Raw genomic sequence first — 19618 nt, forward strand, 5'->3', positions numbered from 1 at the left:
CTTGCCTGATTGGGGGTATAAGGAAAGGGGTGTTGTTTGTTTCCTTTGTTAAAATGTGCTTTTATTGAAAGGCCTTTCCATCATTTACATTTGTAATTGTTATTGTTTTATTCTCTTAGAAGTGGTGTGATAAGTGATATATTTTGGTCAAAACAAAAACAAAAGATTGTTAAAATGTTTTATTTATTTCAGTAGCAGGCCTCTCCAGCTGTTTAGTAAACTTTTTTTTGTTCTGCTCATTCTATTTTCACTTGTCCTACTGTATGAGTTCTCACTCCTGATTAGATGAAATTGGTAACACAATCTGAAAATGTTTTTTTGTAAACTAATGAGTTGTAGAGATGAGGAGACCCCTGTTGTTGAACAAACCACATACAGCAATGATTGCTGTGGAAATATAAGCAATTTAACACAGTATATAAAAAAAACTTAACATTTCATGGTTTTATTCTGTTTTTGATTTGATTATTTCTTAGCACTTTGCCATTTTATTGCTCCTATAAAGGCCATTATTATATTATTACAAGTCACTGGTAAGTGCCATGAACCTTTGTAAACCAACAACAGGGTACGTGGTGAGGATTAGAATGGAATCAGAATGCAAGTATGAGCTACAAAGTAGGTAACAAGTAGACTTCAAACCTGCTATCTATCTAAATAATATAGGACACTATAAGTAAACAACATACTGTGTACATACTAGCATCTATATCTGAATAACAACTATTCAAATAGTTCATTTCAGGACAGTATGCAGTAAAATCTTGGCAACTACGGGGCAAGAAAAAAACATGATATTCTTATGTACCTGTACACAAGCTGTAACAAATAAAACAAGGAAATTGTTTCCATGAACCTACATTTTTGGGCATTTCCGTGTCCTCACTGTACCTTCAGTACTGTTATTGCCACAGTTACAGGGTTGTGTACATGGTCTGGATCAGATAACATCATTTGAGCCACAGTGGTCTGGCATTATGAGTGAGATGCCATTCATTCATATAGTGCAGGGGTTTTCAACTGATTATGAACCAGGGACCACCACCCTGACTGAGAATGAACCTGGGGACCACCACCCTGACTGAGAATGAACCTGGGGACCACCACCCTGACTGAGAATGAACCTGGGGGACCACCACCCTGACTGAGAATTAACCTGGGGACCATTGTTGTGTTGGGAGGGGGGATACCGTCGTGGTGTGGGGGAAAGAAATTAACCTTCCATATTAAACTCATGTTGCAAATATGAATCTTCACTTTCCTACATTACTAAATGCATGGTCAGGGACCACATGCAACACCTTCACGGACCACCAGTGGTCCACGGACCACCTGTTGAAAACCCATGATATAGTGTGTTGCATTATAACACGTTATCAACATTGTCTAGTATTAACGACATTTACCCTGATGTCCCTATTTGAATTTTGAGCAAGGCATTATAGGTGACAATTAGGCCTATACATGTATAGGCCACTCCATCGTTTGCCACGTGATGAAAATAGCTTATCTCTCTATCTAGGAGCTCACATGTCACATACAAAGACTTAAAGTATAACTCCAGGCTAATATGTTAATATAGGTTAATACGCCACGTGAGCATTGCTTTTCTTGATATTTTTTTACTAACCGGATCATGGTTGCACATTTTCTGAGAGCTGGGAGTTATAACAATACGTTCAAACTTTAAAGTGTTTGTGCTTCAATTGTCATTTAGGTGGCTGTTGAAACCGCAGGCTGTGCAACTGCTACACATATCAACAGGCTCTAAATCATGTACTGACACAAATGAATAGATTCAGGTCACACCACATAATGTGCTTTGTGGACTTGACTTTATATATCTGTAATTTCAGTATAATTTGAGCACACTCACATTCCTCAGTAATATGTAGTGTTTTCTTGCAGTGTTTTCATGACTACAAAAACCTTTCACCTAGTTTTGTTTGGGATTCAAGGAATTTGGAGTTATAGGGTTCCTCTAAAAAGTGTGTGTGCTCCTGGGCTTGAAAGTGCTTTTCACCCAGGCACGTGCACATGTTTCTGCAACGTGATCAATTCTCAGACGTGGAACCCCCCCCAGCTCCCCCCCCTCCTCACCCTCCTTTCGCCCCTCCAGCTCGTCTACTATATGCCTCAGCCCACTTCTCATCTGAGTGCAGAAAGTATTCTCAGAACAAAATGTACCGGGTATGAAAGCATGGGGTGTATTTATTTATAATTTCTGTGACTGACTGGATGCACTGTAATAAACAAGATAGGATACTTCCTCCACCAATAGACTTGTACAAACCTGGCTTTGTTATATAATGTTGAGTTAATGATGCCTGACAGTTAAAAGGTTGAAGTCACAGAACATATATGTCCATATGCCATTTTTAGTGAACAAAAATGTAACACTTAAGTTATTCATCAGCAAAATCCAGACAGAAGTTTACACTGTCAGGTTACATTAATGCTTTGCTGTGTACTTCCACCAATTTCGAGAGTTGAGAGCTTGCAACAAATTAAGTTTTACAACTGCCCACTGCTTGGCCATGTGATACTACTGTATGTGAGCATGAGGCAGACATGTTTGTACATGAGTGAACACTCATGCAGAGAACATACAGTAGGCTATATTTAGGATCTGAAAACAGCTAAGGGAGATACTTTGACGTGTAGGCCTAAAATGCAAACACTATCCCAAATCAGTGATGCAAAAAGGTATATTTTAACCACATATTCTGGAGTGAATTTTCAATGAAAATGGCAAAGAGTGTGTAGAGGGAATTATGGAAACAAGGAGGGGACCAAGTACAGACCTCTGGGGGGCCCCGGTCAGGAACGTTGTAAGAGTACCTTCAGACAAAACTGAACACTACCAAAGATGTTTTTATTAAAATATTTATTTATTATTTATAAAGAAAACAATGCATAAATAATATTTACAAATAACTTCCCCACATCCATTAAAAGGTAAAGTTGTAGAAAATAAAAGGAAACATCAGTGTGCTGTGCATTTAAGTCACTTTTTCCTGTTTTCACAAAGCACGTGTAGTGAGTGACTATTTTTGTGTCGAGTAAATATAGCGTACAGTAATGAGGGGAGATACAATTTCTGGTAGTGCGACTACCTGTGCTCCAAGCCTGAGGCACGCTGGTGGCTAACCTGGTAAGATTGCATACCATATATAAATATATCTCTGGGCTATTTTCTGCAGGCAATCTCCTGCCTTTCCCATCTCTCTGTGGATTTTGGACTTCATGTGGCCAGTCAATGACATAAATGGTAAGCACATATGACATACCTATGCCTTATATGACTCCATATTTGGGCAAGGTTTCATCCTGATATCAACACCACTGACTTTCATTAAATGAAAGATAAATAATATAAAACATACTGGATTCGTGTGTACAAGAAATATGGCACTGATCTGACTGACTCACAGACAGACAGACAGACTCATTTCTAGACAGCTTGCCTCACTGCCACACTGTAAAAAAAAAAAAGCCACAACCCAGTGAAAACCTTGACATTCAGCGCAGGAGCGGATCAACCTGGGTTGGACAACGTGATACAAATGCACTCTCAGGACACAGGATTACATAATATAACGACGTACACAAGCGATGACTTGTACCGTACAACCTTCCTGATAAGGAGTGCGTTCAAAGCCCCGTTGCAGATGCCAGTGGCAAGCATTATCAGTCTATCACACAGTGGTCACCACCGTGTGATGTCTGTTCGTTCAGAAGTTTTGCACATCGCAAAACTGTTATTATGGAAAAAGTGTTACTTAAACTTTATTTTATACTTTCAAAGTTTTTTCAAAAGTAGTGAAAATAACCGCTCTACAAGCTCACAACATGTTGCATGTGAGCTTGTACAGTTATTTTGAAAATGTTTGGAAAAGTGTTAAAAGAAAATTGACATCATCACGAGGTATATGGTCAGAAATACTGTGATATTTCATTTTGTCCATATCGCCCTGCAGGCCTAGTTCAGAACAAGTTGCAGGGCGGCTGCCTCTATAGAGAAGAGGTGGTCGTCCTCTACCCCGGGGCAGTAGAGCCTCATGAACTCGGCCAGGCGAAGGAGGTACTCGATGTTGTGTCCCGTGTTGCCCCTGCAGATGGCGATTTGCGCTGCGATGTCCGTGTCCGAGGCGGGGCCGAGGTAGATGGGGTTGTCTGAGGTAGCGATGTAGACGAGGGCCAGCAGCTTGCCCTGGCCCTTCTCTCTGGGGACGAACTCCACCATCTTTGTCATGTAGCCACCCAGCACCACCTCTCTCACGTTCAGGTACCCCAGGCACTGTTCAATCTGGGAGCCGGTCACCTCGTAGGCCACTCCCCAGGTGCAGGCCTGCATGGTGGTGGGGATAACAGAGCACAGCATGTAACTTCAATATAAGCACATCGACTGTCTATTGGTGCTGGGCCAATAAGGCTAACGTTGAGAAAAGCAGAGCCTGCACACCAGCTAAGGAATCGCCTTTGTTGGCAAATAAGGTACAAAGTCAATATTGACCTGAAGAAGACAGCTTCGAGGGTCATAACGTTGTCAAGCTTAACGTTGTCAAGCATTTGTGGTTATTTTCCATGTAGCTGGAGTGCGGGCTCTATTTTATATAGAAACTTCTATAGAAACAAATTAAACGATAATGCAAGACGCAAGATGCAATTTCTCATAATCTATTCAGAACGCTTTCTTTACCACTGAACATAACCTTTGTTATGTTTTGTCCATCACTGGAGAAAGTCTGCTTTAACCACATGAACCCTAGCTTCCCTGTTGTAGGATGTTGCATGTTATAGTAGGCAAACATCTATCTATAAATGCGCCACGTCTCTCCCATATATTCTGACACAGGTAGGCCTACAACGGGTATTGCATAGCTGGGTGAGGCATGGATCTCCAACATAAAATGGAAAGCAGTATAAACCACACATGAACCTTATTGGGCAAACATTCAGCAAAACATATTTGAGCTACAAGCTTGCCTTATTATATAGAGATTTGGTGTAGAGGGAGGTAAAGGTAGGGGGTGAAGTACAGACCACTGTCAGCGAATAATATAGGGTTTATTACGAGCGGTGCATGAATAATCTAAGCTCTGGGTGCATATTCTGTTTTCACTTTGAGGCTGCTGACACTACCATTAGTATGTTGTTGGATGTAAATCATTCCAGACAGACTGATAGCTTTCCCTGTTGATATGTTCAACATTCAAGTGTAATGTAAACCATATATCATATTAAAGAACATGCACTGTAGGCCTAATATACAGCAACATCCAAATAGAGTCGAAAAATGATGATTAACGTCAAAACAAGGACACACTTACGTCATGATCTTCAAGTAGGGTGACAACTCTGCCAGGCTGTAGGGGAGAAGCATAATACAGTAAACATACAGTCAGGTGGACCAACATTAGTCAGCATTCAGCACATTGCATATAATGCATATTCTATAAAGTAAACACTATTAGAAGGAGATGACAACAGTTTCCATGTATCACACAGATATGACATAAAAAATGTTAAATCTCATTATCCAAAATGGATATCAGCTCTAGTTAGGTGTAGCATTAGACAGTAAACAAAACAAAAGTAATACAATGTGTTTGCTGCACTCCAGTTAATGTTTGGTAACGTTAAAGAATATACATGGAAACTGAATTGATTATCACAGGTTTAGCCAATAATCTCCCACAAAGCTTCTGTATGATGCTGACTTGACATCTGTTTAAAGTGTTTCTAGGCAGTAGGCCTCCCTACACATTACAATTTTCTACCTTTGCAAAACACTGTAGGCTAGCTATCAGAAACACATGACATAACTTATAAATCAGAGAAGCTTGTAAATGATATTTCCACGAGAGTAAATAACAGGACATACCCTTTCTTTGTCTCCTCGATGGAAATCATCCCCGTGCCAAAAGCGCCGTTTATATCCTTTAATATAGCCGATGTTGCTCCTTTTGTATTTGAAGTCTGGTTTCCACACTAGGGAACCATATCCAAAAATCCACAGGGTCCTCTCTAGCGTAATGTCCTCCAGTTTCATTGTAAAGTCTCTTATCTGGACGTGACTTCTTGCAAGAACGACACAAAAACGAGTTTATATCAAGTGACTGGCTGCCCTTCGATGTCACCGTGATGTTATTTATTCATTATATGCATCCCAATGATGACTTTACCAGGCCTAACTTGAATACATTTCAATAATGAGTCTGACTCATGGCTCTGTTATAGCTAAAAACGCCCTGATTCATCGATAGACAGACCAATATGTTAAGTTGTTAACTTCTCTGCTGGCTATAGTGGCTACCGGTATCTATAACTGTAACTGTAAAGTTCACACACGTGCGTTTGTTGTTCAGAACAGGACGTTCCCGACCAATGATATCACGGAAGGGGTTGTCTCAGACAATCCTAAAAACCAATCAGGTTCGATCTAGGAGTATTACACTTTTCAGAGAGAACACCCCACCCCTCTCCAAGACGTGAGGGCGTCGTTAGCCAATAGCTGTCACATACCCACAGAGGGGTGGGATGATAACTAGTGGGATCAGATCAAATAACACAAAAACATATGCATAAAAGTTCAACTGTTGCTGCTTTCTTTCTTTCTTCATGCCAGGCCACAACAACAAGACTTTTATCCAATTAAACAAAAAATGCTTCCTAATGGGCCAGATGAAATAGCAATCCATTGTTGTGTAGTGCACTAAAGTCTGGTTGATGTGTTAAAGGTTCTTTAGCTTATCGTTCATTATGATATCTTCAAAGATTAACTTCAGAATGTTCTCATGACAGTTCATCACAGTGTCAAAAACATGCAGGTACTGTATGTTCCCGATCATCATTCCCTGATCGTTAGTGATTTACTGATTTTTGTATAGTCAGCACTCAGCAGAGAACACAGACTTCTTTATTTTATTTTTTTTGTGGCTTCTGCCTTTATTTTATATTTTTTATAGAGGGACAGACAGTAGGCTGACAGGAAATAGGGAGAGAAATGGGGGGGGGGGGGTGACATGCAGTAGGCCTAAAGGCTGTCGGGATCGGGAGTCGAACCCGGCCCAGGCCCAAGAACACAGCCTTCTATTTATAGGTTTGCAGAGGCCTCCCCTATATATCCTACCATGTCAAGAACAAGCAGTGAGTGGCTAATCAGATTACCTAGAAATAGAGACAGTGTAGTTAGCTGTAGGTTTTCAAAAGCTCATTAAGTGTCCACATTCTAATTGAGTGTGTCTGTGACTGTAACACCTGATAAACTTGTGTAATTCACACGTATAAAACACCATCAAACAAATGTTTGAAAAAAAAACGACCAAACATTTGTTGTCTCCACCAGGCCGAAGGCATGGGGGGAGAGTATGTGTGTCCGTGTGTCCGTGAGCAGCTAATCTCGGCCACCGTTAACCCGGTCGATGCCAAATTTTGCACACACACTCCCTGGATGCCAACGATGAACCTCTGCCCCAAACTTTCCAGAACGGCCTGTTATAGCGCCACCAGGAGGCCGCTTTGTGCAAAACAAGTTTTTGCACAGTACACCTACAGAATTTGTCCAAACATCACGCAAATTGGTACACAGTCTCTCTAGAGCCATTCAACAAAACCGGTCTTTCATATTTCTCAGACTCCATCCTGATTGGTTAAGATTGGCTTCCAAAGTTCACAGGAGTGCTCAGTTTCAAACAAAATGCTGCAAACCATGAACACATTGCGTGATTTTTTACTTTTGTTGCCCTTTTATCCAACCACCAGATGAAGGCAAGCTGCAATGTCCTACATTCCTATCCTGGTGGAGACCTGTGCCCAGAAGGGCACTTTTTCTAGTTTGATCTGTGTTTGAGGCCTCATCATAACTGCTTTATTTGCCCTCTGCCTCTTAAACAATCAAGCAAACAAACAAAAAAAACACAGTTTAGAGGGTATTGCGCGTGACATCATCATCATACCCCGACGCTATGTGCGTGACAGTTTCTGGCCTTGACAGCCCATACATCCAAACATTAAAGTCCTATCTGATTGTATTAAACGATGTTAAACAACGTTAAACTCACTTTGCCACTCGATTTGCCATTCACTTTATGCATGTGCATACCCCTCTATAATTATATGGCCCTATGTAGCATAGGCCTACCTATTACCTACCATATTCTAGGCTAATAAGCATTATCCCCTATGATCAAGAGGTCAATTAAGTAAAGGATACACCTCATGTGTATGACCGACTTGACATCATTCACATAAGCATGTAGCCATATCTTTTATATTATGAGCTACTTTATTGAAGATAAGAAATTATCTCAAGTCCCTAACATGCGTCTTACTGCCCCCAAGTGTTTGTTAAAGACATTGCTTTGCTATTTGATGAAACACCCAACACTCAGTCAAAACTGTCATCAAAGATTAAGCAGTCTTTGAGACCAATGCAGGCTATGGGAAAACATGCTTGATAGTGAACAAGAATATTACAAGTCAGCATTCACAATTAGTTTATGTCCACAAACAGGACGCATTTCAACACAATGCAAATGCATTGTGTCAACACAATGCAAATGCATTGTGTTGAGAAGGTTCAAGGACAGTGTGTGTGTGTGTGTGTGTGTGTGTGTGTGTGTGTGTGTGTGTGTGTGTGTGTGTGTGTGTGTGTGTGTGTGTGTGTGTGTGTGTGTGTGTGTGTGTGTGTGTGTGTGTGTGTGTGTGTGAGAGAGAGATAGAGAAAGCACTGTGTAGGCACAGGGGTGTGATTTGGCAGGATCAGTGAAAAAAAAGGGAAGACATCTATTATATATCCAAGGCTATTTTAAGTAGCGACCTGATTTGCTATGGCAGAGTCTGTGTTGAGGTGGTCCTTTGTGCTGATAGTAACAGACTAAACAGTAACGTTTCAGTGGATGGACTCTGCTGCATGGGACCAGTTTGTATGCTCTGAACGTACAGACTGAACGTACAGTACATACTGTACGCTCATTCTCACGTGGCGTGGGGTTATAGTCTAATGCATTTGTTTCTTTTTGATGGGCTAAAACGCTTTCAGTGTATGTTCACAAACTTTGTCATACTTACTTAGGCCCTTCGCTCCCAGTGGAGCATATAGGCCATCGACGACTCTTCTCCATCTTGCTGGGTTGCAAGACAAATTTCAGTGCAAACTGACAATAAAGTACTATATCATGTGTCACATTATGAGCTTGTAGATCTACTATTTTCAAAAGATTGTATACATTTTCAAGCTTGTGAAATTGGACTTTCTGCATAATTAATTAATACTTTCTACTTTTGATACTTTAAGTAGATACCGGTAAGTACATTTTGATACCAATACTTTTACTCAAGTTAAAATCTTAACTCCAGACTTTTAGTTTAGATTATTTCTACATTGCAGTATTGATAATTTTACTTAAGTAAAGTACTTCTTCCTGATATTTGTTAAGTCGTCCAGTAACTGCGCCCTGGGCCAGTGTAATATCTAGATGGAGACACACTACAAATCCTAAAATCCTGAACTGATATGAACCTATGATGAACCATATGCAACATAAAATATCGTTAATGGACAATTCTGAACAGCTGGGAAGAAGATCTGTCCAATGTCCATGTCTTTAGTTTTATGAAGCTATAGTATATAGAGTACACGCCTTACACTACTTTACAGGGAGCATGGGAGTAGAATCTATCTGTCACAACAACCGATGACAAAGAACAGATATATATCTGGAGACACAGGAAATCAATTTCAGTTTGCCGTCGTGCCAAAGCAATACAGTTAAAGATTATACACTGAATGCATAATATCCTTCAATCGTAGACTTTCTTTTACCCAATGTTTTCACCCAAAAGACATAAATTAGTGGTTGTGGGTACTACTCTATGTAGGCTAACTCACTGTCTTTGGTCATGCTGTATACTGCAAAGATAGTTGTCTAATGTGTCTGAATCTTAAAAGAATATTAGTTTTGGAACAGGAGATGGACCCAGTCAGTGCCCCCCCCCCCCCCCCCCCCCCAACAACACAAACAATAAGAGACTATACTGAATTATCACTTAATATGCTGCAAGGAAAAACATGTCATTGCAGTGAATGTATGAAAAAAAGGTTTTGGCAAAGGCTGGCAAAGATTACTGTTGGATTTAGCGTCACATTTTGGAAACTATTACACTGGTATCTATACTATCATGTTGCAGGGGATTTTCCTGATTGTCTTTATTGTACGCCCCATGTCTTGTATTATTGTGTGTGTGTGTGTGTGTGCGTGCGTGCATATGTGTGTGTGTGCGTGTGTGTTAGCGCTTGGTTATCCACAATACTGTAAATCCATCACTCAAGCCTGCTCTTACCTGGAACAAGCCTTGGGTTGACCTAGGTTATGGCCCAAAAGGTAGAATTAAGGGGGGAAAAAAGAAAACCACGAAGAATCGATTCATATTCACATACAGGTCTTTTTTTTAATATATATATCTTTTTGTCTGAGCAATTCCCTTTTTTCTTTTTACATTGCTGCCAATTACAGTACTGTCCACTGAATGATTGTGAGCACATTGATTTGACATCCCACTGGCACATGCCTGCCACGGCCATAGATATGGATTCATTAGAACTGCTACAAGGCCATCATACTGAAGCCACTTCCACACCAGCTAGAATAAAACTATACCAAGGTTAAGATACTGACATCACAAACAACTGGAAGCGTAGTCTGTAGTCTTATTGGACCCTGACATTAATCATAGCAGGGCCCTTTTGATTTCTTCCCGTTTTTTAAAACGGGAAAAAATATTCAGCGAAAGGATCGTGCGATGATGGATAAATTATCCATAGCTATATATATATACAGTATATATATATATATATATATATATTAGCAAAAGTCTGAATAAGTTCACAACACAGCACCGTGTGATACGTTGTGAACTTAGGCTACACATGGGCAAATTTAGAAATTCTTTGAAAAATAAATGAAAATAACATTTTGTAAACAGCAAGGTTTTGCAGTTCAAGGGCCTCCATTAATCTGCAACACTTCCACTATTGTGACATCAATTGTGAACCTTGTTGTTTATTCTAGCACACCAGATGACACACTTCAAATAAAGATTCTAAATGATTTAAACATTTAGCTGAATTAGGACCTCTATTTGACCACTTACACTCAACAATTCAATAAGACCAACAAACAACAGTGTACCAGATATGTATTCATCTTTTTTCTTCTTCTTAAAAAAAAAGCAACACCAACAACATTTTAAAAATAAATTCAACTTTCTGGGGCATAAACTTAAACGCAGATGTACACTTCATACTTCTAATCGTAACATATAAATATACATTATATACAAAATAATCTTATAAAACATAGAAAAAAAGAAAGATCAGTGCTTCATAATATTAAATAACTAATGAAATACTAATCTTACACAACATTATTGGTTCACTACTTTCAATAGAAGGCGTCCTTGGTACGATAGTCACTTCATGTGTTCTTTGTCTTTAATTATGGGTGATCTTGCATAAGGTAACATGTTGCCTTATCTTGAGTTTCCCCAGTGTTGCACCATATTGCAATAAATTGATTTCTATTTCACGTCCACTTTTGCTGTACTGTGCACAGGAATCAAGATGAGGCAGGGCATAAAGTTGCTCTGAAACTCATATATAAGGCTTGGTGATCTGGGCTGCATACATTCTTTATCAAAAAGATTACATTTACAAAACTGACATGCCTCAAAATATCTTCAAAAATGAACCGTTTTCAGTAGTTTAAATCACTTTTTTCCCTTTCTTTTTTTTAGCACAATGCTCATTTTTGCTTGCATAGCCAAGTCCCAGAAAATGGAAAAATGCTGGCTCCTCCCACAGGCTTGCTGGCAGTAATTTGATTGGTTGATTGCTGATTATCACAAGAAGGTGGAGAGGAGTACATCCAGATAGTCTTCTTCTACTAATCAACATGCTGGCATAAATAATTAGGCCTGTTGCCCTCGAACGACCTTGGGTAGTCCAGATAACGACCTGAATCTAAAAACATTAAAAAGTCGTGTCCAAAAGTCAGACTCACTCGCTTATTATTTCCCACTGTCTTTTCAGTCTTTACATTCTAAGAAGAATTGGTAGCTTGAGTTCTATTGCATTCAAAGAGCACACCGGCTCTATCCAGTTATCAAGTTTTCAAGAGCAGCAAGTTGCATTTAAATAAATCCCAGGCTTTCTACACTTGTAAACAGTCCAGAAGATATCCACTGTACAGAACGACTAATATCTTCCATGTATTATACCTGAAAGACAAAGAAAAAAGAAAGAGAGAAAGCTGATTATTGATCTGAAAGGTTATGGTCCATTTAGTGAATAATTAATAATTAGAGATCTACAGGAAAATCATCAATTAAATGTTTTACCTCAGTTGCTATGATGCATTCGTTTTTCGCTTCTGTTATAACAAACACAGACTGGTACATTGAGTCTCTTGAAGAACATATTGTTGATATTCTGCACTCTGGCCTTTCTCTGTGAAGAACAAGTAGACGTTAGTAATATGCACAAAATCAATGCTGTTATCTGTTGACCAAAACACGTTCATCTTGTGATCTTGGTAACCACCCTTAAACCGTACTGTATTATGCTGATCAGTCACATCTATCTGGGCTCCCTCATTTCCCTCTACACCAAATCTATTCACAAAAAGAGCTGATGTACACGGTCACAATGCAAACGTGTTGTGAGCTCGTAGATCTGCTAATTCCACCAAAGGTTCACTCCCAAAATAGCAATGCTAAGGTTCATGTAGTTAAAATGACAATTCACTAAAACTCTTCATAACAACTCTTTCACGTGTACTGCACTCACCTGTACATTCTATTCAGTGGTATTTTGCCTTCTATTGTCTTTTCACAGTTTTCGTCTTTGTCCACGAGGGACAGTTCGTCCTTGTACCCGTTGGAGGTTTTGTAGTCCAGGTGGCAATGGTTGACGTGTTTGTGGTTGGACTTTTCCCGGGCACAGTCCACTTCAAGGTCTATCTTTTTATTGGTGTTCTTCAGTTCTAGCGTGGAGATGAGGTTCTCCTTCTGGAAGTCCGCCTTGGAGATGTTGTTCATAGTGTCCGTGGCCCGCTCCCTGCTCCTCTGCTTCCTGACGTGACGGAGGCCCACGGCCATCATGCAGAGCAGCACCAGAACCACCACCAGGACCACGCCCATGCTCACGGCCACCCAGCTCAGGTTCTCCCCGGGCACCCAGCTCTTGTTTGGGCTGGGGGTGACGTCCAGGGCCACGTCATACGACTGGCACTGGGCTCCGCCGTAGTGTGCCAGGCAGAGGCAGGCAGGCTGGCCTTTGGCGCCGATGATGCAGGTCCCCCCGTTCAGGCACAGCTGAGCGGCGCAGCGGTCTGTGGGTTTGTCGCAGTTGCGGCCGGCGAAGCTCGGGGGGCAAGTGCAGGTGTAGTCGTTGATGCGATCCAAGCAGGTGGCCCCGTTGGCACAGGGGTTCATGGCACACTCGTTGATGTTGATCTCACAGCGGAGCCCTCGGAAGCCCGAGCGACAGCTGCAGAATCGGAGGTTACCAAGCACCACGCAGTGTCCACCTGCACAATACAAAACATTGTTAATATTATGGTCCTGGAGCATACCTATTTACACTCACATCGACAGTGTCAGTGGGTGCAGGGCCAATATTAAAGGCAATCATGGAAGGAGGTAAGGCCCACACACCATCTTTAGGCATTTAAGGAATTACTTTATTGTAGGACAATGTTTCGATCTCACAGGATCTTAATCTTCAGATACTGACCTGATGAATTCCTTTGCCTAAAGATGGTGTGCGGGCCCTACCTCCTTCCATCACTGTTGATATTATCACACGTGTGTTGTGCAAATATATGATGCACAGTCAGAGAATAATGGATTTACCATTGGTGCATTGTAGAGAGGTGCATTTGTCCACTTTCTTCTCACAGTTGAGTCCGGTGTAGCCCGGCAGGCACTCGCACATGTAGCTACGCCCGTTGTCTCGCTCTCTGCATATCCCGTCGTGGAAGCAGGGTTTGTCTGCCGCGCAGGTCAGCATCCTGGTCTCGCAGTGTCTCCCTTCGAACCCATTTGGGCATTTACACCCATAGCCATCCTCGGAGTCCTGCAGGCAAAGAGATATTAAGACAATCAGCGAGCTCCGTTGCAGGAAACTACTACTATAGGTTACTACTGTAGCATAGGTACGGTATAGAGCTCCCCCTCTGTCAGAGTAGCAATGGTGCAATTAATTGTCTATTCTCCTATTCTCAGCGTGAATTCTATTTACAGTAAAGGGTCTGTGAACTGGGTCAGCCAGCGACTCTGCAATCGGTAGCATCCTCCTGGGCTAGCAGATAGACCGAGGCGAAAACAAAAACAGGAAAGCTTGTGTTGTGGGAAAGGAGAGAGAGAGACTTCCGGACTCACCAGGCACTGGCCTCCGTTCAGACAGGGCTGACTGTCACACTCCCTGACCTCCGAGTTGCAGTTGACCCCGGTGAAGCCCGGCAGGCAGGTGCACGTGTAGCTCCCCTGGCCCGTGTTCATACATGTGGCCCCGTTGAAGCAGGGCTTGTGGTGCGTGCAGTAATTCAAATCTGGACATAATCAATGGGGGGATTTAGAATTATTAGGAATTAGGAACATCGTTTTTAAATTTTTTCACCTGGTCTGTACATTGTGGTTGTCATATCGTCTGTTAACTGTAGTATAATCAAATAGGACATTACGAAAAAACACAAAAAGTTTAAATTTGGAGAGAGGTTTCTGCCCGACAACATGCAGCGATATATTTACTGTCTGTATCACCTCACTGTGGTGACATACAGCACCATAATCATAATTCATGTTTCATTGTTTCCAGCTCTTTTCAAAGAATCCAGAGGAGTTGCAGACTGACCTTGGTCACAGAACAGGCCTCCCCAGCCCTCGTTGCAGGTGCACTGCCACGGCTCCGCACAGGTGCCGTGCTTACACGACGGGTGGCGTTTACACACGTCACAAAAGGGACCCTGCCAGCCCTCTCTGCATCTGTGTGTCACACACAAACAATGTACCGTCAGTCACTGTGTGTTCACATACACACATTAGTGACATTAACACTGACCTTCTACCCACTGTAGCAAGAGCAAGACTTACAGGTCAGACAGAGTGAGTGAGTGAGTGAGTGAGTGAGTGAGTGAATGAGTGAATGAGTGAGTGTGATATAGACTGTAGTGTAGAGAGAGAGAGATTTATGTAGGCTAATTAGTGTAGTAATAATAATAATAATAACTTGCAAACTCACTTGCACTCCCCTGGTAATGTGCAATTTCCATTCCTTTCACTGCACCCCTCAAGACAAATGGCTGCAAAACAGAAGGACAATTCAAAGATTTGTTAGTAAAGCTGCTCGCAAAGTCTCATATAGGCTAAGCCACGCCAATTTGTTATAATAAGCTTCTAATTTGGCATTTGTCACCTTCTGAAGCCCCTGCTCCACAAAATAAAAAACCTGTTACCTGGCCATTTCAATAGAAAGCTCTAATTTGCCCCGGCCTGTTTTGGCCTGTATGTGACATTGATTTTGCATGGTTACAAGGCCAGAGTTAAACGGCTGGTTAGTCTGGAGCAGATGCTTGCTCTCAAAAGCGGACAGCTGCCCCATTGTTGTCGGCGGGCAGTTCGGACCATGTTTGCAGCTGCTGCCCTCCCAAAGCAACAATAGAGCCCGCAATTTAGCGGCGCGTGGCGGACGATAATGCCGCGATTAACCCGGCGCGTGCTGCTCTCAGGAACCAACGACGCCCCGGATTAGGTTTACCCGCACGCGCCTTTAAAGCGCACATGGAGGCTCAATGTAAAGAGAGGGAGACAGAGACAGTAGTCTCTAAAATGCATCAAATTCTAAGTATAATTCAAAGTGTGTTCAGAATCAGGGTTTATGTCCAAATTCAAGTGTAGGCCTACTATAATAAGTCAGATGCGTAATACAAAAATAATTAAATGTAGGCCTATATGCTAATTAACAAAATAGGCGTAGGTCTACTGTAGTTCTACCTACGTTGATGTGCATTTGGGGGAAAACATATTTCAGGGGTGGTGGTGGTGGTGGCTCAGTTTAACTTGTGATCTTTTTATCAGAAAACAAAAGGGGGGGAAAAGCCACCATATGGCGTCTTTTCCTCGGTGTTTGCTTACGTTCTTGGCAGTAATTTCCCTTCCATCCTGGAAGACAGGCTATCTGGCCGCCAGCAGTGCAGGTGTAGTGGCCAAATCGGTCGTCCCGTGGAGAGCATATTTTGGAACAAGTGTCCCCGTAGTAATGTTCATTGCAGATGAAGCGGTATGAGTACCTGAGCTCCGTCCCTTGCTGCGCGCCGCTCTGCTCGTCCTGGGACCACTCGGGTCCTATTCCCAACTTTCTTTGGATGGAAAAAGAACCTATCAACAGTTCGGGGTTGGAGGAGGAGGAGGAGGAGATATCTGCGAGAATGGAACATTAAGCAATTAAGCGATTGGTTGGTTGGTTGATTGATTGATTGATTGATTGAATACTTTAGCAACAGTTTGCAGAAAAAACAAAAGTAGGCTATAGGCCTACAGTTCAATACAAGGTACGTATGCTGCTATAGATTTAAAACCCAAGAAAGCATGTGGCTTAATTGTTTCCATTGACATTTGGTGTCCTTCTGACTCCTTCATATATTCAATTAATCGGAGACTGATCGGAGTTACCTAACCCCACACAGTCAGGGCTATTAAATCCTCGACGTTTTTGCCAGTCAACGAGCTATTCATTCATTCAGCGAATCAATTAACAATAGCCATAGAATATATTGAAATATCCTCTTCCTTTATGACAACAAAACGAAACGTCTGGTGTAAATGGACGAACAAAGAGGTGTAAAATGCAGGAAGAGGCCGTCATATGCTTTTTGGCAAGAGCCTCATATTGTCACTCGCGTGAGTCGCGTCTCTGTGCACTTTCCCACACCGAAAATAAACGAAGGGAAGTGCAATTGTGTTGGAGATGTGATTGAAAATAAATGCTCCATGGCACGCAACGAATCCAACGAACTGTGAACACTTATAACCTCAAATACAAATGAAATCGAACGAAATCAAATCAAAATAGCCTAAGTCCCCACATATCAGGCTATATATTGATATCCTACATAAATATTATTATTTTATTATTAATAATAACAACCACCTCCCAAGCTAAAGTGCATGTCTCCCTCTAGCGGTAATAAAATATATAGCGCTCACCTCCAGGTAGATCCAAAGCAGAATTCCAGGCTTCGATAACTAATGAAAACGCGCCCTGTGGAGGAAAAAAAACTATATTACTCCAAGTCCAACTAAGCAACATAAAACATAAAACAAGCCTAGTATAGGCTTTATAAAAGTGAATGGGCTTTTTTATTATTAGCCTGGCTGAATTTCGTATTGATAGTTCATTTAGGCCAGCAACAACAAGTTCAACAACAACAACAACTTACCGGCCACGTAAAGTTGAGCGGCAGACGCAGCCTGCCGCCGTGAGTGATGCTGAAGGAGTCCGTGCCCAGGACAGGTGTGGTGACTCTGCCGAAGATGCAGTCTCCAGGAGACACCACCGTCTGGAAGTTCTTCAAGCACACTTGGAAAAAAGTCCTGCAGCCAGAGCCAGAGCTGCTGCTGCATGCGAGTCCATTAGCCAGCAAACCTCTGCTATTGTGGAAATGATGAAGGTCTAATTCGAACACACCTGATCCCTGAACCTATATATGAAAGAACAACATCCGTGAGAATGAATCATGCAATAGGCTATATACGAGTTTATTTGTGTATTTTTTTAATATATATTATTATGTATTATATGTAGTATCCGTTATTGAAAAAAGAAATTAAGTACAATTTAAAATTGTAATAGCTACCTGAGTAGATAATGTTATAATAATTGCGAGGATAGAGGTGAACCAAAAGGCCATTCTTTAGAGCTTGTGTGCGTATCCTTTGAAAAACAAGTTGTCTGTCCGTCCTCCACAAACAACGCTCCTATTCCAAAGTGATGATGATGATGATGATGAAACGTTGAAAAGCAAATAATAAATATAATCCTTCTTCGAAACCCTGTGTGTAAAAGGACAAGATCCAGCAGCTCCAAAATAATAATAAAAACAATCCGAAAAACCAGAAAGTTTAAGAAAAACAACAACAACCTTGTTATCCAAAATGATGTGAGGATGAGTTTTTTTTTTTTTTTTACACAAATATAAGCACTAGTAACGTCAATATCCACAGATGACTCATTCGTCTGTCTTTTTTAAGTTGACCATCCATCGTGGCGGCTGAGTGTTTTTGTTTGGTGTGGGGACGCAGCAGCAAGCCTCGCGCTTCTTCTTCGGTCATGCAGAAGGGGGGAAAAAGGTCTTCTTGCAGAGGATGAGGACCGTTTTGCACGCGTGTGTGTGTGTGTGTGCAGTGCGCGCGCTTCAGTCGTGGAGCATCACCACCACCACCATCATCATCATACCGATCCTCAATGAAGGATGTTTGACGTCGCTCCCACTTTATATATAGGCTACTTGAGTTTAGTGTCATTAGAGACACTGTCCATCAATAGACCCCGCCCACTTTGCAGCTCCGAGAGAGAGAGAGAGAGAGAGAGACGCAACTCTCCACACCGTCCTCCTTCCTTCGCTTGTCTTTTTTCTTTTTGCCTCAACTGATCTTTTAAATAAAAATAAATGTTTTCATTTATTTTTATTTCTTTAATAATATTTGAGAATTATTCATAATGTACTCCAGCCTCTAGCTCTGTCTAGGCTTAACTGAACTCTTTCAATATTCTCCGTGCGTCTTTGGAGCGCTCCATTCTTTGGTACACGCGCGCGCCCTTGATCGTGTTTGGAGGAGCGCGCTGCGCGTCTGACCCAAAACAACATAAACGTCTCTCTTTTTTGTCAGCTTTTTAGCCTATTTATGTTCAATCGTACGACGGTATGTCGCTTGTCAAAACAGAACCGATCTACAAACTACACAACGCGTCGTTGTTAGCTTGCTTGTAGATCGGTTCTGTTTTGAGTTGACGCGCGACACCCCACACACTGTACGACGGAGCGTATAGGCTTTTCTCGCCTGATCTCACGCTCTCGCTTCTCCTCGAATCCTTCCTTGTCCCTTATATTTACTTTAGATAGAACAGGCGAAGCGGGAGATAACAACACAGCTGTATGATAATGCTCTCTCACTCCAAACACTGTTTCGGGTCCAGTCGTAAATCTTTTTCGACTGAGTGAGGACCCCGGGCTTTATAGTCCACGCCTGCCCCACGACGCCCTTCGCATCCACCTCAACCATGTGTCATCCAATGCAAACACATTTCTAGACTTTCATAAGCTAAAGCATGTGTTTTTCGACATAATAAAAAACAAATTATTGTAGTAGGGTATATATACTTTCTCAGATGATCAGATCTTAACTTTTGAACAAGTCAGGACTTCAGCTCTGCACCTTATAGTTAATTGCTTACATTACATGCATGCACCTGCAGTGCACAGCCACACATAGTCTCTCTCTCTCACACACACACACACACACACACACACACACACACACAGTATAGCTCTCTCTC

General features: G+C 41.7%; 2 protein-coding genes across 2 annotated transcripts; both read right to left on the bottom strand.

The window, feature by feature from the left end:
* Window positions 1-2933: 2933 nt before the first annotated feature.
* Window positions 2934-6282, bottom strand: LOC310877537 (glutathione-specific gamma-glutamylcyclotransferase 1-like). The gene is made up of 3 exons (XM_083791436.1): window positions 5888-6282; window positions 5334-5369; window positions 2934-4351 (listed from the first exon to the last, which is right to left on the bottom strand). Exons 1-3 carry the CDS (start codon window positions 6053-6055, stop codon window positions 3983-3985), a joined length of 573 nt encoding a protein of 190 aa, XP_083647562.1. The 5' UTR covers window positions 6056-6282; the 3' UTR covers window positions 2934-3982.
* Window positions 6283-10429: 4147 nt separating this feature from the next.
* LOC310877346 (delta-like protein 4) lies at window positions 10430-18668 on the bottom strand. The gene is made up of 11 exons (XM_083791164.1): window positions 17919-18668; window positions 17502-17762; window positions 17269-17323; window positions 16198-16482; window positions 15305-15365; window positions 14918-15048; window positions 14446-14615; window positions 13918-14140; window positions 12851-13592; window positions 12403-12511; window positions 10430-12282 (listed from the first exon to the last, which is right to left on the bottom strand). Exons 1-11 carry the CDS (start codon window positions 17970-17972, stop codon window positions 12277-12279), a joined length of 2097 nt encoding a protein of 698 aa, XP_083647290.1. The 5' UTR covers window positions 17973-18668; the 3' UTR covers window positions 10430-12276.
* Window positions 18669-19618: the final 950 nt, after the last annotated feature.

Source organism: Protomyctophum parallelum (assembly GCF_964188405.1).
Source record: "Protomyctophum parallelum genome assembly, chromosome: 20".
Classification (NCBI taxonomy): Eukaryota; Metazoa; Chordata; class Actinopteri; order Myctophiformes; family Myctophidae; genus Protomyctophum; species Protomyctophum parallelum.

Bases quoted from the DNA above. Each gene is read 5' to 3' on its own strand.
- LOC310877537 (XM_083791436.1), bottom strand. From the start codon at position 6,055: ATGAAACTGGAGGACATTACGCTAGAGAGGACCCTGTGGATTTTTGGA. The intron at 5,370-5,887 runs GTATGTCCTGTT...TCTCCCCTACAG, and splicing joins ATCGAGGAGACAAAGAAAGG to CCTGGCAGAGTTGTCACCCT. The intron at 4,352-5,333 runs GTAAGTGTGTCC...ACCACCATGCAG, and splicing joins CCCTACTTGAAGATCATGAC to GCCTGCACCTGGGGAGTGGC.
- LOC310877346 (XM_083791164.1), bottom strand. From the start codon at position 17,972: ATGGCCTTTTGGTTCACCTCTATCCTCGCAATTATTATAACATTATCT. The intron at 14,616-14,917 runs GTCAGTCTGCAA...GATTATGTCCAG, and splicing joins AGGCCTGTTCTGTGACCAAG to ATTTGAATTACTGCACGCAC. The intron at 13,593-13,917 runs GTAAATCCATTA...TGTATTGTGCAG, and splicing joins CTCTCTACAATGCACCAATG to GTGGACACTGCGTGGTGCTT.